This window comes from Schistocerca nitens, chromosome 9, assembly GCF_023898315.1.
Source record: "Schistocerca nitens isolate TAMUIC-IGC-003100 chromosome 9, iqSchNite1.1, whole genome shotgun sequence".
NCBI lineage: Eukaryota > Metazoa > Arthropoda > Insecta > Orthoptera > Acrididae > Schistocerca > Schistocerca nitens.
Window position 1 is genome coordinate 354,543,315 of NC_064622.1, and position 26,288 is coordinate 354,569,602.

Genomic DNA, 26,288 nt, shown 5'->3' on the forward strand with positions numbered 1-26,288 from the left:
ACCTTCTAACATTGCAGGAGTCATAGATGTGTGCGGCCGGCCGGCACGCGGGAGATAGGACAGGCTTGCGCCACTTTGTTGCGATAATGACGGATGCCTCTCCCAACGATTCACCGTGCTTTTGTATGCTGCTACGTCCCCGTAGACGGTCTGCAAATGCCTTATGTGCGACAGTGAGTCAAATGAAAACCTTAAATAATTTTTAAATATTATTTATTGTGCAGAAGTGGTAAAAAGCTGTATCACTTTTCAACAGAATCGCTCCCACGCTCAATGCAAGTCCTCCAGCGCTTACAAAGTGCATAAATTCCTTTAGAAAAAAAATTCTTTTGGTAGTCCGCGCAACCACTCATGTACCGCTTGACGTACCTCATCATCAGAACGGAACTTCTTTCCTCCCATTGCGTCTTTGAGTGGTCCAAACATCTGGAAATCACTTGGGGCAAGGTCTGGTGAGTATGGTGGATGAGGAAGACACTCAAAATGCAGGTCTGTGATTGTTGCAACTGTTGTACGGGCAGTGTGGGGCCTTGCATTGTCATGTTGCAAAAGGACACCTGCTCACAGCAATCCATGTCGCTTTCATTTGATTGCAGGCCGCAGATTATTTTTTAGGAGATCTGTTTATGATGCACTGGTGACAGTGGTAATGCTCCGATATAACGCTTTTGTCGTCCCAAAAGAGAGTCAGCATAACCTTCCCTGCTGATTCTTCTGTTCGAAACTTCTTTGGTTTTGGTGATGAGGAATAGCGCCATTCCTTGCTCGCTCTCTTCGTTTCCGGTTGGTGGAAGTGAATCCAGGTTTCGTCCCCAGTAAGAATTCTTGCAAGGAAGCCATCACCTTCTCGTTCAAAGCGCCGAAGAAGTTCTTCACAAGCATCAACACGTCGTTCCCTCATTTCAGGAGTCAGCTGCCGTGGCACCCATCTTGCAGACACTTTGTGAAACTGGAGCACATCATGCACAATATGGTGTGCTGACCCATGACTAATCTGTAAACATGCTGCAATGTCATTCAGTGTCACTCGGCGGTTTTCCTTCACTATGGCTTCAACTGCCGCAATGTTCTGTGAAGTCACAACTCGTTGTGCCTGACCTGGACGAGGTGCATCTTCCACTGAAGTCACACCATTTGCGAACTTCCTGCTCCATTCGTAGACTTGCTGCTGTGACAAACATGCATCACCGTACTGAACCTTCATTCGTCGATGAATTTCAATATGTTTCACACCTTCACTACGCAAAGACCGAATAACAGAACGCTGTTCTTCCCTGGTGCAAGTCGCAAGTGGGGCGGCCATCTTTATACTGATACTGCGACGGTACGTGTGTATCTGCACTATACTGCCACCTACAGGTCATTCTGCACGCTGTTTTTAGCACGCTTGCCAACTTACAGGATAACGGCGCGAAATTTCGAGTTGTTATTACAAATTTACGGTTTTCATTTTACTGACCCTCTTATATCTTCTATGCTCTGGTTTTCTTCCAAATGAATGTCAATGGCAGCTCTCTGCTCGGACCGCATTTCCGTTACAGACGCCATTTTGAAGGCTACGCATACCGACGCCACGTATCGGAACTTCATTAAACTGTAGCGGCTGAACCGGAAATTCCACGATGATCCACCACAATTTCCTTATTTTTTCAGCCGGAATTAGCCGATAAAAAATGCGTTGCTCTACTTATTGAATGCCGCTCGTAATTCATAAGAGTGAGAAACGTAATTTACGAAGCGTATCGGTACGATGTATAAACGTGATCTTACCCTTTACAGCTCAAATCTAAACCATTAGAAAGAATGAATTCATCACCTAAGGCATTGCAGTCTGAGAATATGGACGTTTCAGCTCCATATTACTTCTTAGTAATGGAGCTGCTAGAAACAGACATGGAAGATAACGGTTTAACGTCCCTTCGACAACGAGATCATGTACTCTCGCAACTTAAGTGCCAAACATGATTGCTATTCGCCATATACTTGTATTCTTATGTTACTGAGGATGCAAATACTGTGTGCCTCGCTAATAAAAACTCTTTTCTCCATAATCCCGGTATTATCATTTCAGTGACTCACCACATACTTTCCTGGCCACTCCCTCATAATATTCTATGAATATGGTTGCAGCATCTATTAGCGAGGGTGGAGCAGAGGGACTACTCATGGACGCAAGAGTTACGGTGACCGCTGTGCTTTTTTGTTGAGTCAGCGCTCAGATTTCACTGGTGTAATAATTATCATTGCGTCGTAGCATCCAAGTTACTGGATTCTAACACCAATCACATATTAAGCTTACACTGTCACGCTTGGTTAGAGTTAATAACGAGCTTCGATTCGATAACAATGGTAGTTAAATATAAATTTCATCCTGAAACATGCTAAGTTCCAGATGCCGGAGTGAAGACTGTCGAATATGGTGTTCACTTTGCAGGAACATTACGTTTTCTACTCCTTGGATACCTTTGGATTAGTATAGGTGTTTCTGTTGTCTGTGTTCAAATGGTTGAAATGGCTCTGAGCACAATGGGACTTAACATGTGAGGTCATCAGTCCCCTAGAACGTAGAACTACTTAAACCTAACTAACCTGAGAACATCACACACATCCATGCCCGAGGCAGGATTCGAACCTGCGACCGTAGCGGTCGCGCGGTTCCAGACTGAAGTGCCTAGAACCGCTAGGCCACACCGGACGGCTGTTTGTGTTCAAGTTTAGTCGCTTCTGTAGTAGTAGCGGCGGTATTGATAACTATTGCCGGCCAGAGTGGCCGTGCGGTTCTAGGCGCTACAATCTGGAGCCGAGCGCCCGCCACGGTCGCAGGTTCGAATCCTGCCTCGGGCATGGATGTGTGTGATGTCCTTAGGTTAGTTAGGTTTAATTAGTTCTCAATTCTAGGCGACTGATGACCTCAGAAGTTACGTCGCATAGTGCTCACAGCCATTTGAACCATTTTTTTTTTATAACTATTCATTCACACCAATATTCAAATCCTCGAACGATGGTTGGGGATATATAAAACAGCAGTATTCTAGAACGTCAGCAACATTGCAACATAGCTGAGGCTAATGGGTTTCCGCACCTACACGTGTCAATAGCTAAAATAACAACACTAGTTGACATGCACCAGTAGTAAACAGCAACATCAGCCGGAGATCACTGACGGTACTACCCATCACGACAGTATTACATTTGACCTCTGCTGGCCGTTACTGGAAACATGTGGTGACGTTACAGTAACCAAGCACACTGGTGACTGGGGAAAGTGAATCATTTCAGACAGTTGTGCATATATACTACCAAGTATTTCAGTGTCCTCGTAAAATTCCAGATAAAACTCAAGGTAAGCAAACTGAAAAACCCTGACTCCCAGCTGTAATAATATGTTTACCAGCGGGCCTGCGGAAGGCTCGACGAAAAACTCGCTGCACCAGCTTCACGAACTGCGGCGCCTGCATCACCACCAGTGCCGCTACAGTCAGGCACTATTTTCTCTACACCGTTTAAATTTCCGCCAGAGAACAAAACAGGCATCCTTCCATTCAGCAAATATTTAAGAAGCCGCCCTTCACCAAGCCGGCCAGTTACGAACGCAGCGCAGCTCAGGATGCGCAGTTTCAGCATGCAGCCAAGACGCCTGCGCGCGTGTAGCCATTGTTCCCACAGTAACCGCTGCCTAGTTGGGCTCTGGCGCCAAATCTATTATTCACACTGGGCGTTTCAAATGAACTCTGTTTTTTCCCCTTAAAATTGAGAGGGAGATTATTATATTCTTGAGTGAATCATTTTTATGTTGTGTGGATTTGACGTCAAAACTAACTCCTTTCTTACAGGAGTGCTAGTTCTGCAAGGTTCGCAGGAGAGCTTCTGTAAAGTTTGGAAGGTAGGAGACGAGGTATTGGAAGAAGTAAAGCTGTGAGGAGGGGGTGTGAGTCATGGTTAGGTAGCTCAGTTGGTAGAGCACTTGCCCGCGAAAGGCAAAGGTCCCGATTTCGAGTCTCGGTCCGGCACACACCTTTAATCTGCTAGGAAGTTTCCAAACTAACTGCTGAATTGTAATTAACTGCATGTACAATGACCTTTAATGAAACTGTTTCACTTCGCATTCGCTTCCTTGAAATATCAGCGCGTCTTGTTCTTATGGCCAAAATAATAATTATCCTGATGACTAATCAAGCGGCCATTTTGCTGCCCTTTATGTTCGCGACAATCTATGATATCCAAAATGGTAATATACTGTAATTTTGCACTTAAATCTTTATTAAGACTGTTGTATCTCACTTACCTTTCGTTTTTGTGTTATTCTGACTGAACAAATAGCGAACATTATCAGTGAACTAAGAAGTCTGATGTCAGAAGCAAAACACAGACTGTATCATGGCAGAGGTCTTTTGTATTTCTTGGTGGAACAGAAACTCTCACCTCTAAGTAAAGATGTCGACCGGAAAATACACTGGGAGGGAAGCCAGGGATAGCCTAATTATAGATCAATAGTTCGCAATTGTTTGTTGCATCATAAAATAAGTATCCTCTTCCTGGCACAAGGCTTCAGTGTGTTTAACACACTACAAACAGTAATAAATGAATTTTTTGGGGTTTTGTAACACATATGGCTCTGAGCACTATCGGACTTAACTTCTGTGGTCATCAGTCCCCTAGAACTTAGAACTACTTAAACGTAACTAACCTAAGGACATCACACACATCCATGCCCGAGGCAGGATTCGAACCTGCGACCGTAGCGGTCGCGCGGTTCCAGACTGTAGCGCCTAGAACCGCTCGGCCACTCAGGCCGGCTTTGTAACACATATATGTGAGTGTTATTTTCCTTATAATTATTATCATCATCATTATTATTATTATCAATACAGGTCCGTTGTCGTTTCCATGCGTTTTTTGGTTTCAGACGTCTTTCTGATACTAGCCTTGGTGTGAATTTACGAGGGTAGATCTGTCTGAATCTCGTCCGTGGGTTACCTTATATCTTTTGTCAAATCATTTCATATACCTAATTAAATAAAGTATTTAGTACTATCATAGCAATCACTGCACAGTAGAATATTTAAAGATGTACTATTTGCACTAATACGAGTGCATCATAAAATTCTACTTAAAATTGAATAGCTCGAATAGTCATCAACTTGCTTTAGTTTTCGAAGCTGAAGTGTCTTCGGATTAGGTTAGGAGATTTCGGAATCCCAAAAAGAGCACATTTTCCACATTTCAGGATGGAAAAGGAGGACACTTCCTATTTCATAAATTTATTACATAAGAAACAAAAAATAAAAACATTAGATTCATCTCACACACCTACAACACTTTAGAATTCATGTATTTTTTATTTTACTGTATCTTTTTTAAAAGTTCCTTTTCTTGACACAAATATTTAAAAATGTTCTTGCAATCCAAATTTCTAAAATTAAATGTCACCATTGCAATACCTTTTACAGTGTCAATAGTGAGTGAATTTCTCTCCTTTGTCCACTGTGCCTGTATTAAGGACAATTCTCAATACAAGCAATATGGACTGTTAACACTAAGTAGAGCTGTGTAATTTCAATTAATTCACTACTACATGAATCAGCATATTTGCATCATTTCTTATGGGACGGTTCTGATTTTCCACCATGTGTCGCTATAAAAAGTATAACTTTAGACCAAACACCTTTATTTGTTTGGTCTGTAGCTATTACAGCTCTTCTTCTTTTAAACTTGAAAACTGATGAAAGCATTGTTCATCGTCAAATTTACTATTTTTATTCAACAAAAATTTGATTGGTTCTTCCACGTTACGTCCACGATACATATAAAAAAATCAAGCCACTTAAAACAAAAAAGTTCACATAATGGTACCATCCACATATTCTGGTATTCCAAATATCTTTCATAGGGGATACCAACATGGCACTTAAAATCCTTCATCTTCGAAGCATAACCATCATTTTCTATTTGAAATTATCTTTCTTACAAACTCAAAGATATAAAATGTTCGTCTTTTCTGTGTTGAAGAACACAACGAAGGGAGTCCAGTACATTCTATACTTCTATAACTTTTCTAAGTTACCAATATAGTTACGAATAATGCCAACTAAAGACTGGATATGCTGTAGATATCTCTCAGTGCGGGCCGGAGTGGCCGAGCGGTTCTAGGCGCTACAGTCTGGAACCGCGCGACCACTACGGTCGCAGGTTCGAATCCTGCCTCGGCCATGGATGTGTGTGATGTCCTTAGGTTAGTTAGGTTTAAGTAGTTCTAAGTTCTAGGGGACTAATGACCTCAGATGTTAAGTCCCATAGTGCTCATAGTCATATGAACCATATATCTCAGTGATAGAGTCCAGAAGAAAATACTTGGAGATCTCTTTTGTGACAGAAAGGAGTATTTCAGAAACATCTCTTTAAGTCTCTGAATAGCTGGAAATAGTGACAGCCATCGAGTCCTGTTATGGCTGAGAAATTGTTGGTACTCTAGTTCGATAAAGCCACAAAATTTCTTAAGAAACTCAACACGGACAGTATATACTGAAAAATGGTTATGTATTTTCATTATTAAACCTTGTAAGTCAATTTCAAGGAGATCAGTTCCGTGCTGAATGCAGTTATGAAGGACATGAGCAGTGCATCCCACTCCAACCAATACCTTGTTACGTACCATCTTTAGGTAACTAATACGTTATTTCCATCGCCTCTTTTAATACCACCGAACATTGTGTTGCAATTATCAGCACCAAAAGACATATTTGTCATTAATTTTGAACTTGTTAAGTGTATCAGTCACACATGTTGAAATAGTTTCTGTATTTTCATTTGGTCTACTTTATATATTAAGAACTCTAATATGCACTCCTCCACTCCTGTGATCAGGGTAATGAAGTATAACAGGGATCATTTTCTTATTCTCAAGGCTGCTAGCATCCGTCGAGACTCCAGCAAAAGGAATGCACTCCAGATCTTTAATGATGCACTCTGCTGAATGAGACACTAGGACGGAATTCACTATTGCTTCAGTTTTGGTATGTCCACAAGAGATTTTTGATGATATGGACGAGTGAAGGAAAATGGCACAGTCCATAAATTTATAGCTGCTGGGGGTGCAACACAGTATGGAGTTCCTTAAGCAACACTTACTTTTGTGTCCAGTTCAGCACAGGGTTTTGTATCATTAAAAAAAAAAAACTCACTTTATCTGACGAACTTGCATCTCTAACATAATTCATGTGTTTTTCTGTTAATTCATGTGCACTTCCAGGTCGCTGGCGCCATTATTTGCTCTAGATACTACGGTCCCTCAGTAACAAATACAAACTTTTGCTTCCCACTGAAGTCTTCCAGGACGAAATCTCGGATATTTTTCTCGGAGTTTACCTGAAAATGTGCATTTCCTCTTTTGTATGATGAGAAATTATCTTAAATTAAAGTGAAACAAAGAATGATCAAAACGCATTGTCCACATACGGCATGAAGAAGTCTTTACTTACAAAACTGAACTATATTCCTCTGCCACAAACTATATTTTTAAAATTAGGAAACTTACTCAATAAGATAAATACAGAATACGGAAAGTAAAGATGTAGCTGGATGATCAACAAGTTCGCTAAAAATGTGTGCACACAAAAACAAAGAGCACGTAGACATGACAGCTATACTTTGAGCATTTCGTAACGAATGGAAAAACTATTAGAAGCCGACCTCGGGGAAGATCAGTTTAGATTCCGTAGAAATGTTGGAACACGTGAGGCAATACTGACTCTACAACTTATCTTAGAAAATAGATTAAGGAAAGGCAAACATATGTTTCTAGCATTTGTAGACTTAGAGAAATCTTTTGCCAATGTTGACTGGAATACTCTCTTTCAAATTCTGAAGGTGGCAGGGGTAAAATACAGGGAGCGAAAGGCTATTTACAATTTGTACAGAAACCAGGTGGCAGTTATAAGAGTCGAGGGGCATGAAAGGGAAACAGTGGTTGGGAAGGGAGTGAGACAGGGTTGTAGCCTCTCCCTGATCTTATTCAATCTGTATATTGAGCAAGCAGTAAAGGAAACAAAAGAAAAATGTAATTCTGTCAGAGACAGCAAAGGACTTGGAAGAGCAGTTGAACGGAATGGACTGTGTCTTGAAAGGAGGATATAAGACGATCAACAAAAGTGAAACGAGAATAATGGACTGTATTCGAATTAAGTCGGGTGATGCTGAGGGAATTAGATTAGGAAATGAAACACTTAAAGTAGTAAAAGAGTTTTGCTATTTGTGGAGCAAAATAACTGATGATGGTCGAAGTAGAAAGGATATAAAATGTAGACTGGCAATGGCAAGGAAATCATTTCTGAAGAAGAGAAATTTGTTAACATCGAGTATAGATTTAAGTGTCAGGAAGTCGTTTCTGAAAGTATTTGTATGGAGTGTAGCCATGTATGGAAGTGAAACGTGGACGATAAACAGTTCAGACAAAAAGGGAATAGAAGCTTTCGAAATGTGGTGCTACAGAAGAATGCTGAAGGTTAGATGGGTAGATCACATAACTAATGAGGAGGTATTGAATAGAATTGGAGAGAAGAGAAATTTGTGGCACAACTTGACTAGAAGAAGGGATCGGTTGGTAGGGCATATTCTGAGGCATTAAGGGATCACCAATGTAGTATTGGAGGGCAGCGCGGAAGGTAAAAATCGTAGAGGGGGACCAAGATATGAATACAGTAAACAGATTCAGAAGGATGTAGGTTGCAGTAGGTACTGGGAGATGAAGAAGCTTGCACAGGATAGAGTAGCATGGAGAGCTGCACCAAACCAGTCTCTGGACTGAAGACCACAACAACAACTACCTATGGTCGAAGCACCTATCCCGAAGCTAAAAAGTTAGAAAGGTAATTTTTACGCAATATAAATCGATACTTTCGATTTTCTGAGCGTGACAGATCAATTTTAACCTAATAACAAATGATGTAATTCAATGACTGAAGTAAAAAGTACATAAATTGTTAACGATACGAGATGAAAACAAAATTCAAAAGATCTTCATTCCCAAAACTCAAAAATGCGGACATTAGCAGAAATTACAAAAATGTCTGCGGACGCTACATTAAACGTCAAAAATGAGGGCATGTCCGCGTAACTGCGGTCGTCTGGAAATCCTACTTCGGAGACAGGTTCAAGTTTGAAAGGCAGACTGGATCTTCAGTACCAAAACTACTACACAATCAGTTACTTGATGAAACATATTTTAGCACACCATCTACTTCCTTCCGAATCCACAAGGTTTCTGAAGCCAGCGAGAGAAGGAAATTGGACACAGATTACCATAGCCATAGGGATTATATTAGATCACTCAAAAATTATCGTAGTACTTGTCGCCTCCTCGATATATTTTTCTTAGTAATGGCCATTTTTGGAATTCTCGTCTTTCCTTTTTATTTTATTTTCATTTTCTCTTTCACTTTTTACTGTTATTAATTCCCTCTTATTATGAACTTCTTCTAGTATTTCGTGGAGGGCAGTTTTATTGGAAAGTCAGTAATGGCATAACGTAATTTCTTTGAGGAAACAAGTGCACAGCAACGCAAACTGTTGGGATGAGCGTCCCCAGAAGGGCACCAGACTCTGCTACAGTTTGAGCTCACGGGATCGTATGTATTGATCAATTACTTCAAGAAATAGCAGTACAAATGTATATCTTTTTTGCGTAGCTTGTTTCAAAAATGTCATATAAAAACGACAATTTTAGTTAGCTACGTGATGGGGCATCAACAAAGACAAACAAATGAAAAAGTCCATGGTCTAGTGGCAAGCGTACACAGTCTCTCTGACAGCAAGTCTCTTCCACTCGACGATCTTCAGGCGAAAAACAACATTTGGGTTTGAGTTGATGCGCTCATCAAAGGTGTTGTCCAGACTTCACAATTGCTCTAGAATAGCAGTGATGCAGGCACTACTGTAAGAACGTACTGGACTTTGTATAGCGAGATATCCAGCCAAACCTATCTGGCAAAGAGATGTCGCTATACATAGTCTAGCGCCTCAGATGACGGGAGAGTAAATGAATTGGGTTTACTCAGACCAAGAAGATTTACACATAAAAATGAATTGTAATTTGCATTAATTGTATACATTCATAGAAAAAACTGAGCAAGTAATTATACAGGCTTTAACATGTACAACAAAATATCGCAACGGCGACGCTGACCTGATTTCGGTGGAGGGCGAAAAGTCTTCGCAGCCACCGACGTTCTTCAGCGCTGAGAGCATAATTATATACATGTCATCGATTCCTAAAAAGTTCAGTGTAGCAGAACGAAAACAAGGGTTGCATCTTCGGGCGAGAAGCTGCACAGGGAATCTCTACGTGAGACACCCACAATCAACTGTCTGTATGGTAGCAAGCCACCTGCAGGCACACTGGGTATGTGTCCATTGCCTCTATGACAATAGGTATCTTCCATTCCATATAAAACTGGAGCAGCACAAGAAATATAGGAGTTTAATTTTCAGGACAAGATTCTCGTAGGAGCATTGGGCATCTCTAGCTTAGAGCCAAATGTCCATGTTCACGAAGACAGTAGTTCTCCTTAAAATAAAGTTGAGTGCAGGAATATCAAATCTGGAGCATCGTCTTCAGGTGAGAAAATACATAGGCGTTTTTCAAGTGAGATGCCCAGAAAGTAACATCTGCGTGATGGTAATCTTCTTGTATGTCCACCAAGCTAGCTGCAAACTAGTGGTAAGTGTCCGTGGCCTATATGACGGTAGGTGTCTCCCATTCGAAGTAACGCTGTGTGCAAGGTCAATAAACTGGAGTTTTTCTTCAAGGTTTTTGGTCATGAGAAGCCGAGAACACAGTCGCGAGACAGTAAGTCTTCTCCACGTGCAATGAGTAACTTGTAGGCTAGTGGCAGGTGTCACTGGCCCCTATAACAATAGGTATCTTTTATTCAATGAGTAATTGGATGTCGTACAAGAAAAATTGGAGTTTCGTCTTCAGGTGAGAAATTGTACATCTATGGGGTACGTGGGCTCTTGTAGACGCATTGGGGAGCACATAACCTAGAGCCAAGTATTCATGGTCTCGAAGATAACGGTTCTCTTCCATTCGAAGCAGACCTGGTTGCAGCATCCAGATAAGAGGAGTTTCATCTTCAGAAAAAAGAAACTGTGTAAGAACCATAGAACTGACTGTGGTATTAAGCTAATTGCAAATTGACTGGGAGGCCTGTACCCTAGTGACAAGTGTCCAGCAGTTCTTTTCCATTCGACACACAGCTGATTGCAGGATCAACAAAACGGGAGTTTCGTCTTCAAGGGAGACACTGCACAGGAGTTCAGTAGATGAGAAGCCCGGAACCGCCTGTTTGTGTTGTAGGAAGCCTAGTGGCACGTGTCCATGGTCTCTATGACAGTGGGTCTCTTCCAGGCGAAGAGGAAGAAGCCGAGGCAGTCGCCGACCAGGATCGCGAAGCAGAGCCAGACGTTCATGGTCATGAAGATGAGCATGAGTGCGTAGGAGAGCAGCAGCTGGAGCGCCTGCAGCACGGTCTGGATGAGGTGCAGCCGATCGAGCATGCCGCTGGCCCTGCGCACGGACACGGTGGACCGACTCCTGGGTAGCGCATCTGCATCGGCGGCGCCATCTACGGGTAGGAGCGGCAGTGCCCCGCGCTCCGGGCCCGAGGCTGCCGTCACGCTCCGCCAGAAGAGATATTCGCGGTAGTACTTGAGGCCCTCGAACACAGCTGCCAGCAGCGCCGTGCCCAGCACCGACGCCACCAAGCTGGTCGGCGAGTCGATGACCCACCACGAGAAGAGCACCGTCTCGCTGTAGCCCCCGTGCATCACCATCGAGTGCATCGAGCCCCCGTGGTGCCCCTGCTGGCCTGCCCCATGGTGGCTTGCGCCGTGCTCGCCCTCTGGCGATGCCGGCGAGGGGGTGCTCTCGTCGCCACCTTGGTGGTGGTTGTGGTGGTGGTGATGGTGGTGCTCGAGATCCAGGTGATGCGACATCGGCTGCTCCTTGACACACCTGCGACAACATGCCAAACCAAACGCGTCCCACTGGCCATCTCTCATGCACTCAACAGTCACAACAAAACTGTCGTATCATAAGCTAAGAGAATCCCATCCTTCGTAAGTAAATGGTGGAGCAAGAGGGGGTCATTTTGCATTGCAGTCGGGAGAAAGGTACTAGTGGAGGTGGTTTGTCTTTGCCTTCCTCAGACTCGTTATGGAAGTCACAACAGCTTGTCGGCATGCGAGCCGCGTCCTACGCTGCAGCCTGATCGACCAATGGTTATCTACTTACCACATTAAGGACTAAGAACTCTTTTGTATGTACGAGGGTATTTCGGAAAGTAAAGATACACCGTACGCCAGAGGAACAGAAGAGTTTTGGCGAGCAATTTGGCAACACTGGTGTTAACCTCGAACCATTAGCTTTCTCCTCGCGGTCGTTCGGCAGTTGAACGTTGCTTCTGGTTTGAGTAGGTCGTGTTTAAAATGGCTGAGCCGATTCAGAATCCCGCCAAATACGAAGTGCGCTCCGTCATACGTTTTCTCCATGTAAAAGGTCAGCGACCAGCGGATATTCACAAAGAAATTGTTTCTGTTTATGGGAACATTATGAATTGACAAAATGTAACGAAATGGTGTCGTCATTTCTCTGAAAGTAGGACCGATGTTCATGACGAACAAAGAACAGGTCGGCCATGTGTGAGCTTTGATGCCCTTCTTCGGAGAACGGAGGAAACAATTCGAATGGAGGAAGCAATTCGTGCGAACAGACGTCTCACATTGAAAGAATTGCATTAGATCATACCGGACTCTTAATGACGTTGTGACTGTCAAGTTAGGGTACAGGAAATTGTGTGCGCGCTGGGTTCCAAAACTGTTAACGGAAGAACACAAAGCAAAAAGGATGGGCTTTGCACTCGACTTCCTCACACGCTTGCTGAAGCAGGTGATGAGTTCCTTGATCACATTGTGACAGATGACGAGACGTACCTTGGTTTATCACCATACACCTGAATCCAAGCAACAATCAATGCAATGGCGCCATTCGAATTCACCAAAAGCCAAGAAATGCAAAACGTCGATTTCAGCGAATAAAATCATGGCTTCTGTTTTTTGGGACAGACAAGGCATTCTTCTGTTGGAATTTATGCCTCCTGGAACGACAATTAATGTTGCTGCATATTGCCAGACTTTGAAACGTTTTCGAAGGGCAATTCAAAACAAACGCAGGGGAATGCTGACAAGTGGAGTCCGCTTGCTTCATGACAACACTCGGCCTCACACAGTGCTCGTGACCAAAGCACAACTCAAACAATTCAAATGGGACATATGTGACCATCCACCATACGGCCCGGACCTTGCGCCCATCGACTTCCATGTCTTCCGTTACCTGAAGTCACATCTTGGTGGAAAATCATTCCACGACGATGAAGAGATCAAAGATGAAGTTGAAATGTGGTTCCGACAACAGGAGGCAACCTTCTATGACTGTGGGATACAAAATCTTGTACACCGACTTAACAAAAATAACAAATAATCCAGTTAATAAGATGTAACTGACGTTTTCTAAATAAATGTTATATTTAAGGACTGCGAGCCATTGTAGCTTTACTTTTCGAAATGCTCTCGTACATATGTAGCAAGTATAGGGCCAAAGAGCTACTCTTCCTGTGCCACTATACTGTTCTCAGACTATTTGCTTCCCTTCGACTTAGCCTCCAATGGATGTGTAGCCATAGGATGTAAGACAGCGAAGATAGAAAGAACAATAGTACCATTCTGGTGACATTCTCTAATGTAGTGATGGTTCGAAAACAGACGAAGTTGCTAGGGGCCAGCGAACACAGGATGCATCTCAACCAGAGAGTGCAGTCTCTCCAGGGAAGCTGGCTACAGTATTCCAGGCAAAGAGATCCGTTATTAGAGAATGCACATGGCAGAATCTGCTCAAGTGCTACAAGGATCGTAGCATCTACATTCAATCAGCCAGCCATCACCTCTGAAATCTCTATCTACCCATGCAAGGAGATCAAAGAATGTTACAAAACTCTATGAAGCCCGTGTGAGGCTAGGGGGAAAAAAAGGGTAAATCTGCTCTGGTCCTTGGTCACTCAGGAATTAGTGGTAACGAACGAGCCAAAGGACTGGTCAGGGCAGGGGCGATGACTCCATTTGTTGGACTGCATCCTGCCTTAACCAACAGGAGGCAGAATTTAGAACAAAACCCAAAAATCAAAACATTTCAAAATTATTATCTCTAAACCATGTTTAATAAGAAGTTCTGCAATTCTAGACTTGAACAGGAAGCAGTTAAACTCATGTTAGAGTTAATGACTGGCAACTGGAACTTCAAGAAACATCTGCACACGATGGGAACAGAGACAGACTATTTAGTAAGGGAGACGAAATTGCACCACGTTTAATCTGCCAATGCGAAGCACTGTAAGCCAAAAGACAAAATATTTTGGCCATTAATTCCTGAAGATATTTTGGCTGACAGAGATTTAGTAAACGAAATCCTACTATTCTTTAATGGTACTGATTGGCTTTCCTAGAATGACAGGTGGAGGCACCATACAGTAAACTCAGTTTCAGTGTGGGTGGCAGGGGGCCAGGACCACTGCTGTTTTGCCTCACTGGATAAATCAAATCAAAACAAAACTCCAGTAGATATCTTGTTTGATGTCGACTCAGTCACGCTTGCGGTCTCTGCTTTCAGTTGCTCAGTTACACTTTTTTGTTAAATTCTTCACCCCTTACAGTGTATTTACAAATGACCCCCATTACTGGGCTTGATTTCCACATTACTTGCAAAAATTTTTCTGTAGTGCAGTCATGAGACAGATGAAGCTTTGTCGCTGGGACTTGGTTACTGGTGTTGCGTACTGCACGAGGCACTTCCTTAGTTCGCTGATAGTGGAGACCTCATGGCACCATCATAGTATTGGTGTCGTGTGGATAAATGTGGTTACTGTTTGTGTAGTGTTAGTACGAGAGAGAGTAAAATCCAGTGCCGACTCATAGCCCCCTCATTTTGAATAGCAGCAGGAGGCTTCCATGCTTAACACCCATCAGATGCATGGATCACCATCCACAGTGTCACATGCCCTGACTCCTTGACGTTCTCCACGAAAGTTTGAAAATTACCTCTGGACACTGTCGCAAAGTCCGGTGGTCGTGAGCTGTATGCCGCTACATCTCCTCCCTAAATGGCTACTATAATCATGAAAACCTAAATCAGAATGGCCATACTTTCTTTAAAGTAGTAATGCACTGCTTGACATAGAAGTGAAACATATATTAGAAGACTTACTCAGACATGACTGTATCTTCGTACACATACACTGCATCACGAGATACAGAAATGATTACAGCTGGAGTATTCTCGGTGACAGGTACAGTGACCACCGGAGAGCACTAGTGTTGTTACCAGACCTAGTGGGCATTTAAGGAGCGTGTACAGTGTCAGATGCCGGCCTGAATGGCCGTGCGGTTCTAGGCGCTACAGTTTGGAGCCGAACGACCGCTACGGTCGCAGGTTCGAATCCTGCCTCGGGCATGGATGTGTGTGATGTCCTTAGGTTAGTTAGGTTTAATTAGTTCTAAGTTCTAGGCGACTGATGACCTCAGAAGTTACGTCGCATAGTGCTCAGAGCCATTTGAACCATTTGAACAGTGTCAGATGTTGAATGATCACTGAAAGGACACACATATGCAACATACTTGAGTGAGACAGTGTTATCACCACCTGGCAGAGCCTCATTGTGGATCTCCACTTGGCCAGCTGGTCGAATCGTGCATAATCCAGATTCGTGGGCCATTCGGATGTGACAGTCGCCCGACGCCGGACTGCACGCGAACGTGGGGCAGACATTCTCGTCGTCAAGGTTCCGGTCGCCACGTCTGACCACCACAAAGGAGAATTGTCGTATTGTGCGTCAAGAACATGGCAAGCCCTTCACATCTGCGCCCCCCATCCCAGAACTGCAAGCTTGATGTTGACTCACATGTGCAGCAGATTCCCCAGAACTCTTAAAAAAACTAAACACCTCCCGAAAAACTACTCCACACACAGAAAAAAACGACCAACACACTGATGTGTGTATATATTAAGATAGCACGCATAAAAATATCTGCACTTATACCTCGTACACCATGTATACTAACAAAAACTCCGCCCGAACAGGCCATGGAAGGCACAACGGTACCGACTGGCCGCCGTGTCATCCTGAGCCCACAGGCGTCACTGGATGCGGATATGGAGGAGCATGTGGTCAGCACACCGCTCTCCCGGCCGTAGGTAAGTTTACGAGACCGGAGGCGCTACTTCTCAATCAAGTAGCTCCTCAGTTTGCCTCAACAGGGCTGAGTACACCCCGCGTGCCAACAGCGCTCGGCAGACCGAATGGTCACCCATCCAAGTGCAAGCCCAGTCCGACAGCGCTTAACTTAGGTGATCTGACGGGAACCGTGTTACCACTGCGGCAAGGCCGTTGGCCCCAGAACTCTTCCCGATAGAAAATATGTGGAACTAGCTCTGACATCAACTCTGTCCCAGTTTCGATATCCACATTATCACGTATCAGGTAGTCTATTGTTGTGCCCCAGCTTGGTTCAGGAGAGGGCAGAATGGCTTAATGATACCCTTACCAACCGAATCAGTGCATGCATCCTGGCCAGAGAGGGTGCAACGTCATATTGATAAGTGGGCTCATACTGTCAAGTCCTTTGTAAATTTGACTCGATTTTGAAATCACGGAAATAACATATCCTCTCAACCTGGGAAGCTTCATTTCGCTCCCTTCCCCTTCTGGGTACTTCAGTTTCTTTTCAGAAACAGTATGTTGTTTCCTAGCCTCACGGATTTTTTAATCAATTATAATCCAGTCCGCATGTCAATTCGGAATGGGCGCTCCGGTATCAGTTGTACTGCAAGAAGGCTGCCGCAGCATGAGGTTTCTGACGCAAGGAGGAAGCAATGAGACTCGCATAACTACACTGATTAACTCAGTAACAAGCGACAAAATGATGCTGCTAATCGCTACAAAATTTTTAGGAATACAGTAGTAAATCGGGTTGATTCACGTTAATAAATAAATTATCTACGGTGCTGACCGTGGGGTGATTATAACAATAGTGAAAGGTGGGCTCTGCATTGTACTTTGAATCACGTAGACGACGAGAGCAAACGTTTTAGGATGTAACTAGAGTAAAGAGCACTCCACTGTGCATTCCACCATCACAACGCCTTCTGCTTATTTCGTTCCCCTTATCACTTCTAAAGAGACGTACAGGGAGTGAAAGCAGATAGCTGCAGCCCACATTAAAGCCCACAGTACGGACGAAAGAGTGATTTCCCTAAATCGCTCCAGGCAAACGCCGGGATGGTTCCTTTGAAAGGGCACGGCCGACTTCCTTCCCCGTCCTTCCCTAATATCCGATGAGACCGATGACATCGCAGTTTGGTCTCTTCCCCCAAACAACCCAACCCAACGGACGCAACATCAGTCAATTCATTTTACGACAGCTGAACAGCGGAAGTGTTTTCAACTGAAAGGGCTGCATCGGAACATACAGCGTTACACAACACATTTTCTCAATAGTAGCTTTCATGCCCAGTGAGAAACTATTCTATTAATATTCATTTTTAACTGGAAATGAACGTACATGTTGGGGAGAGGTGCACAGCCTACGAAATACCACTTTTACGCTTCCCCTACGACATCGATGACATAGTCAGTCATCCGAGTGGCGCTTCTACCGTACTTGCTTGCACACGAGACGAAATACGACCAATACTCGCAACTGCTCTGGATGTGGGATACCAAATTTCTGTAAGACCCAACGCCTACATGCAGAGCTAGTTACTTTATTAAAAAAACACGAACCTTCCTCCTCCTGAATAAAATTGCGCTGACAAATTTTGTATCTTGACGGCTACTAACGTTCATCTAAAAAAGGGATTTCGCAGAGTCGCCGAAAACTAAATGTACCTGCCACAATCGTGGCAAAAAATTCAGGGAAACGTAGTTTTCTAAATCAGGATTGGACTTATCCAATTTTCTGTACAAAAACCAATCATAAAGCATTTCTGCCCTTGCAGTTGCTGCACTTCCTTTGTCCGGCACAAGTTATTTCTCTCCCGTCGCCTATCCAAATGCGGCCACCTCATCCCTCTTCCTCACAAAATATTACACAGACGCTGCACGGCGAACAATAATGAAAATACGATATGGCAACATTGAAGCTTTCGGGGAAAAGACAAGAGTAAACCCTGGCCGTTTGATGTTTGATAAGGTTAACGGTTTAAGTTACAATGGCTGCACACATCAGTGGTCAGAATAACTTACTCACTTTTAACACCAGGCTGTTACAACCTCATCGCTCGCTACACTGGAAGCAGGCACCTGAAAAAAAGAAACAAAGTCAGGCTGTACGGTCTGCACAGATTTTTTCGTTTTTCTTTAATGGTATTTTTATGTTGTTCATGCTAATTAAGACTATAGAAGGAAGTTATTTTTCTAAGCGAAAAGCGATTCTGGTAGCTGGAGTTGGAGGTTTTTGTTAATCCTACCTTTGAGTCTCCCCAACACATTTCTTTATTTCTAACCAACGAATGAAACGCCAATTTTCATACATCTAGCATTAAAAATATTTTAATATATGGAAATATTTTCTTCTCCCCGCAGGGGTTGAATTTGCAAAAACTCTGAAATATGTATTTATTTCCAAACGAGCGGTTAAATAGCAATTTCCATAAATGTAACTTTAAAAATGTTTTAGTAGTTCTTTGATAATGGCTTCCTTTAAATAAACTTAAATGGTTTAGTACATCTTTGATAATGACTTACTTTGAAAAAAAAAAAAAAAAAAAAAAACCTTTCACCTACTATGACACCCCGTTAATAATTTACTTTCCAAAACACCGAAACATGTATTTTTTAAATTTCTGACCGAGAAACCAAATATGAACTTTCGTAGTTCTACCTTCAAAATTGCCTTGATAGCAACATATTTCCAAATAGCCTTTCATCCTCTATTTCACTCCATTAGGATTGGAATGTCGGACAATCCCTTCGTAAACCATGCTTACAGTACAAGATCATCACCCACTCCAAATTTCAAGTTTCTGTCCTTAGCAGTTTCGGCTGGGAGACGGTGAGTCAGTGAATCAATAAGGCCCTTATTTCATCCACTTAGGGGTTGAAATTCCCAAAACAGTAAAACGCGTACGATTTCACAATAACTGAGAAGCCAAATACCACTTTTCATAGATTTCGCTTTAAAATGAAATATTTCATTCAGGGTTTCACTTCTGTTTCATCCCCTTAGGGAGTGAAGTTTCAAAACCACTGAAACACGTATTTTTTCCATTTCTTACCGAAAATCTAAATACAAATTTTCTTATGTTTAGCTTACAAAAAGCTTACACAATGATATATTTTCATCTCCTGTTTGCCCCTGTGGGGAAGCAAGCCAGCTCAGTGAGGCGTCGTTTCAGGGGTGTACTTGACCCTGACTTCATTTTTGTGGATGATAATGCGCGACCACCTCGAACTGAGCAGGCGGAGGAGCTTTCGAAACGAGAGGATATTTGGCGAATTAACTGGCCTGCCCATTCCTCCGACTGAAATCCCATCGAGCACATGTGAGATGCGCTGACCGTCAACACGTCCAGACGCACCAAGACCATCCTGCAATTGTCAACCGCCCTGGTGGAGGAATAGAACGCCGTAGCACAGGAACTGTTTACCAATCTTGTGGCCAGCATGGGAGTACGTTGCAGAGCATAGCAGCGATCCAAGATGATCACACGCCCTATTATGAACCGTCTCCCGCCGTTGTAATGTCCAGGGGACCATCATGAATCACGGTCACTTCAGTGTAATTATTGTCTTTGAGTAAATGTGTCATTACTGTTCGTCTCGTGACGAAGGAATTTCACCGAACTACAAGGGTCTACTAACCAGATGTACTGCATCTGCATACAATATATCACAGTAAATTTACAGAGAGAAGAAAACCTTTAGAATGCGAATCTCTAGGCGGAGAAAGATATTTTAGAAGCAGACCAGGAACTTTATGTGACCATTGACACAAAGAAGATGACTAGACTATAGGCAACACATAATACATCGGCACGCTGCTACGTGCCTACACTCTACTGCCTTTCGGGGGCATAACTGATAATAAATGACGCCTAACGTTGCCGGGGAACGTCAGCGGACATTTTGTCTCTAACAAAAGTTGTTCCCCATGACATGATCTACCACTCCTACGTAAAAGAAGTCTAGTAAAAATGCCTCTAAAAAGCGTCACTTAAGAACTATGACCACAGTTCATCTTTACTAGTGACAGAAACATTTCTTGTACTGAACGCTCTTTGCTTTCCAATTTTGTGAGGTGGTACAATAGACAAAAACAAGAAGAAATATCCAGTAAACATGGGCTCTAAAAAGAATACCTTAGTAGCTATTAGCTAGTTCCTTTTCAATACTGAAAAAACATTTGTCGCCTAGTGAACAAGTGCTCATAGTTCTTGAGGTATTCATTTTAGAACCGAAGTTTACTGAACATTTTTTCCATGTTTTGGCCATTGTAACTCCTCTCAAAATATGGAAAGCAAAGTGCTTGCAGTAAAAGAGACGCGTTTCGCAGTATCGAACATGAACAAGTTCACATAGCTCTTAAGGTATGTATTTTACAGTAAATGTTTATTGAATTCTTTTCCTCGTTTTAGTTCATACTACTACCCCTGAAAGTTTGTCTGTGGAGCTCTGGTTCACCCTGTTTATATAGGGTGATTATGCTAAATGGGGCAAACTGAAGGAAACGGGTCCTGAGACGATAAAGGAGCAAGAAAGGTTCTATGGACATATGGCCACAAATGCATTCCAAGGGTGGTACACCCACTGACGGTGGAGATACAAGATCTTTCACAGAGTAGGTCTCACCGATCGAAAGTACACATGAGAACACACAAGGCAAGCGGGAATGTTCTAGTGTTCTAGTTCCACATTCAAGAGGCTAGCGATGTTGTGACTGACGACTCCACGCTCTCACATCTGTACAAGGGGGTGAACTAGATGCCCCGTAGAACAAACATTTGAGCGCGCCTCCATCATGGATAACATTACAGCCCTCTTCAGTGTGAGGGGTCCAGTAAAATATAGACATTCTCTGACAGCCGATATCAATGGGACAAAATGGCGTAACGTCACAAATTCTTGCACGGGGGGGGGGGGTTATTTTGTGTGTTCAAAGCGACCCCCATCAGCAGTGGAACAACGTCGATGCCGCTAACTGTTGATCAGAATGCAGCTGACAGTGTTGCCAGTGCGATAGCCACAAAGGACGCTTCGATGGTTACTGTAGCTGGCTTCTGTTGCTAAATTTCGTTTTTCAATGTCCCCCATAGGCAGAAGTCAAGAGGTGTAAGGTCTGGAGACCGTGGTAGGTACTCAACAGCTCCTCTTCGTCCTCTCCATAGTCCAGGTACAATTTCATTCAAGTAGGCTCTGACATCTCTATAGCAGTGAGGCGGAGCGCCATCCTGTTGTAGATAAAATCTTGCAAACACCTCTCGAACGGCAGGTAAAATCTATGTTTGCAGCGTATAAAGATACATCTCATCAGTTACAGTACCTTCACAGAAGAATGAGCCAATCAAACTGCGCAATGACAGATTACAGCACACATTAATACCAAGCAAATTAACATGTTTGTCCACATAAATGTGAAGATTTTCGGGATCGCAGTATAGGCAAAAATGGTTGTGTGTGTGAAATCTTATGGGACTTAACTACTAAGGTAATCAGTCCCTAAGCTTACACACTACTTAACATAAATTATCCTAAGGACAAACACACACACACCCATGCCCGAAGGAGGACTCGAACCTCCCCCGGGACCAGCCGCACAGTCCACGACTGCAGCACCTCAGACCGCTGGGCTAATCCCGCGCGGCGCAAAAATGGTTCAAATGGCTCTAAGCACTATGGGACTTAACATCTGAGGTCGTCAGTCCCCTAAACTTAGAACTACTTAAACCTAACTAACCTAAGGACATCACACACATCCATGCCCGAGGCAGGTTTCGAACCTGAGAGCGTAACAGCAGCGCGGTTCCGGACTGAAGCGCCTAGAACCGCTTGGCCACAGCAGCCGGCGCAGTATACGCAGTTGTGGCGGTTTACAGCACCGTTCAGTCTGAATTGCGTCTTGTCAAACTAGATAACGTTCGTTCTCACGAAGCATGCCTTCAGACCACCTCAGTACTCCATCCTCTAATCCTAGCCGTCGTCTTTCACAGCTTGTAGCGATCTTGGAATGTACATTTTCCACTTTGCAGCCTTCACAATTCGCCGTACGCTTGATCGCCTTACCCTGCTTTCACGTGCACCCTGCTTCACAGATTTCTGAGGTGACCTAATAAAATGTCGCAACACAGCAGCGCTGTAAGCTGGACATCTTGAAGTTTTTGGTCTGCCAGACCTTTCCTTATCCATATCCTGAACACGGCCGTCGGCTTCAAATTTATCCTGAATATGATAAATAGTGGTACATGTTGTTGGTTGAGTTTCATACACACTCTGCCACTGCCGTTGTTCCGCCACCATGCTTTTATACTTCCAGTACCACTTCAATACAGACATATGCTGTTCATACAACAATCTTATTTCATTCATTGCTGCACTGTGATCTGCTGGAAATCGCGCGCCAAGATCTGTTGAGAAAACAGTGGAATACGCTACCACGCAAAATTGCAACGATGTCAATTTGTTCCAAAGATATTAACAACCAAAGAGCGTCTACATTTTTCGGGACCCCTCTGTATATTTATGTAGGATGTCTGTCAGTCGTCAGGTGCATTTTCTCTGGTGTTTTAGCAGATGCTTGCAGTTTCGTTTCTGCGTTGTGTAGCTGGATGCATTCCAATAAATAGTTTTTATCGCATCTTTCACGCGACGCCCACTGTCGACAGAAAGCGTCGGTTTCCTTCTCGTTACAGATAAAAGGTTTTTTAAAGAAGTATTTTACGTGCCTGTCCGATAGAGTAGTCCAGATTAGTCTAGTCCGATATGTATTAACGGGGACAGTAAAACTCGAAAAATAACCAGCAGTCAGTAGAGAGAGCACTGCCCTGGAGGATACTGACCGCAACTGCCAAGCATGCCGTGCTACTGGGTCACTGCTGAGCGACTGTTTATTCTTGCGCTTTACTGTCCCTGTTAACAAATATCGATAAAACAAATACTGGAACTAGACCACTTTGGGTGCGCTCTATCGAATGGGCATGTAAAGTTCCAATTTTATAAATTTGTTTGTAATGGGAGACAAATCGCCACTTTTTGCTGACAGTAGGCATCGCACGAAATACATGATGAGCAGTAATAACAGGGCTGACTTCAGCTACACAGTGCAAAAATAAAACTGCAGATTTCTGCCATCACAACAAACAAAACAGACACGACGACTCTTGGTAGAGACACCCGGTCGACAGGTTGATTAGCTGCCCCTACCGATGGATTTTATGCAACCTGCATCGCCTTCAAACATCATGCAGAAGATTTTCGTGTCCTGTTGCTCGCTATGCACAAACCATTACTCCAACAGAAAAAAAGGAACAGGACCTTTTTGGAGGAAATGTAATGTAGTTAATTTTTGTACTGAGATACGTTTCTACTAGAGGCCGCAGTTTTCGAATTATTCAAGAAAAACGTGCAAACTCGTTTTTCTTGAATAACTCGAAAACTGCAGTCTCCAACAAAAACCCAGCCCAGTACATAATTTAATTACATTAAATTTCCTACAAAAGGACCCTGTTCATTTTTATGTGGAAGTAATAGTTTGCGCACGGCAGGAGGTAGAATATGAAAATTTCGCGTGTCGTTTTTGAAAGTGCTGCAGGTTGCATGAAACCCATCGGTACGGGCACCTTAATCACCCTGTATATTGCGCAGAAACCAATGCGCTGGCAGCAGTCTCCGATTTCCACATGAACTCCAGCCCTTTCCTCAGGCATTGGCAGGTGGCATATCAGTTTTAGCCAAACTAGGCGATTTAGAAGCGGCCTTTGATTAACAAAAAAAAAAAACAATTATTGCTCCAGTTAGCTTTTATGGCCAGAGTCTGTTCAAAGAACTAGGCTCGAACGACATTTGAAGCTTTAGAAAGTAATGGTATGAACTGTGATACTGTATCATGACCTCAGCACTGCAACTAATTATTGCAGTTTGGGTAATGACAGAGAAGGTCATTCAAAATTAACTTTTTTGGGTGAAGGATGACTGCATTTACCAGGCTATGTAAACTCGCAGAACTATCGACGCTGGAGTTCAGAAAAACCTCTTACGTTAAAGCAACAGCATCTGTATAATGTGAAAGAACAGAAGTGTGGTGAGCAAACACAAATTATTGGTCAGATCACTTTGTGTCAAACCGAAAACGTCTTTTTTTTCTTTTAATCTACATGTACTATGTGTTGCTCGAATTTGCATTACCTTAATGGCTTTTGGTGCTCTTTTCGCGGTCTCTGTACTAATCGAATTGCTGCTACTAACAATTGTCCACCATCATCTTAGTTTTAAGGTCCCCACTTCGCGGATGCAGATCCTGAACATGTGGTGTAGGCCCTACAAGGGGAAATTTCGTCATAACTTACATGCTAAAATAGCATTATACAGCAATTTTCGAAATAAGAGCCTATACCACAGCATTTAAAGCATATTATTTAATTCTGTAAGATTTTTGCTACACATAATATGCTTGTTTGCAACGTCATCTTCAACAGTAGTTGCTATAATCGGTTATTATTGGTTTTTCCGTCTGTAGCCTACACATATTAGGAACAGTATTTCCGTATAAAATTAGCAAAATGGTTCAAATGGCTCTGAGCACTATGGGACTCAACTGCTGTGGTTATCAGTCCCCTAGAACTACTTAAACCTAACTAACCTAAGGACATCACACACATCCATGCCCGAGGCAGGATTCGAACCTGCGACCGTAGTAGCCGCGCGGTTCCGGACTGAGCGCCTAGACCCGCTAGACCACCGCGGCCGGCATAAAATTAGCATACAATTTATTCATCGTGGTTTTGCCTCCTGGTTACATATGCTGCAAACCACTGCTTTCTTCTTCGTTGCTAGCGGACATTCAGGTCGAAAGTAACTTGGTTACAAATTAGCATATTTTTTTGCACCCACTGTTTCTTACGCTGAATTTGTGTTTTTGCCGCTTTACCTCACTTAAGTGAAACTTGGCGAGAGAACTGTACTGTAGTTTCAAGTGTTCCGCATTCAGCACAATTTGTATGTTTGCTCATTTGTTTGTGTGGAGATTGTGAGCGTTTTTGCCAACTTGGAGTGCTACTATTTGAGACAGACAGTGAGAGAGAGAGAGAGAGAGAGAGAGAGAGAGAGAGAGAAAGGTATTAGACTGGAACTGGTACGGGGTGGCAGAAGAGATGTGGTGACCGAGATACGAGAAATGACGTATTTCCAAAACTTGTAAAAACGTTATAAAACATTTTATTGTCTAAATCGCAATAATACATTACTTCCCAATTGATTACTAGTTTCGACTGCTAGAAATCCGTCTTCAGATCTGTATGAAAACATTGCCTTTACGTTCAAATTAATTTCACATTCTTTAAGAACAAACGTTATTTCAAAGTAATAAACGTTAAATAGTGAAAGCATACCGTTCATGTTAGAGATTCTGCATTTACGAAGGCCTACACCGTTGGTTAAAGCTTCATAGCCGAAAGTGTTTCCCGGAACAACACAAATAAATGGAGAATATCTACCAGGTGATATGATTCATTACCAATTAGTAAGACATACACTATTTAAATAGATGAAATAGAGCAAAAATACACATTAAGACATACAAAAGCTAGGCACCAGAAATAAATTATCCGAAAAGGATGGAAATTAGTAGATGTGATGTAGATGTACAGAAGAAAAAATGATTACAGTTTCAGAAAAACTGGATGATAAATGATAAAGAGCTTCACAAATTGAGCAAGTCAATAACGCGTTGGTCTACCTCTAGCCCTTATGCAAGCAGTTATTGAGCTTCGCGCTGACAGAGTTACTGAAGGCCCCCTGAGGAATATCGTGCCGAACTCTGTCCACCTGGTACGTTCGATCGTTAAAATCCTAGCTGGTTGAAGGGCTCTGCCCATAATGCTCCAAACATTCTCAATTGGAGAGAGATCCGGCGATTTTGCTAGTCAAGGTACCGTTTGACAAGCACGATGACATGCAGTAGAAATTCTCGCCATA

The 26,288-nt window shown here is 43.0% G+C and overlaps 1 protein-coding gene and 1 pseudogene across 1 annotated transcript in view; both read right to left on the reverse strand.

Moving 5' to 3' along the window:
- Window positions 1-10,130: 10,130 nt before the first annotated feature.
- LOC126203887 (high affinity copper uptake protein 1-like) overlaps window positions 10,131-26,288 on the reverse strand; it is a 161,622-nt gene continuing 145,464 nt past the window's right edge. The window contains exons 2-3 of the mRNA XM_049938270.1: window positions 18,352-18,404; window positions 10,131-12,010 (exon numbers count right to left, since the gene is read on the reverse strand). Of these exons, the coding sequence (XP_049794227.1) occupies window positions 11,359-11,991 (633 nt within the window). The 5' untranslated portion in view covers window positions 11,992-12,010; window positions 18,352-18,404 and the 3' untranslated portion in view covers window positions 10,131-11,358. The remainder of the gene's footprint in view (window positions 12,011-18,351; window positions 18,405-26,288) is intronic.
- LOC126204827 (5S ribosomal RNA) lies at window positions 16,379-16,495 on the reverse strand (annotated as a pseudogene).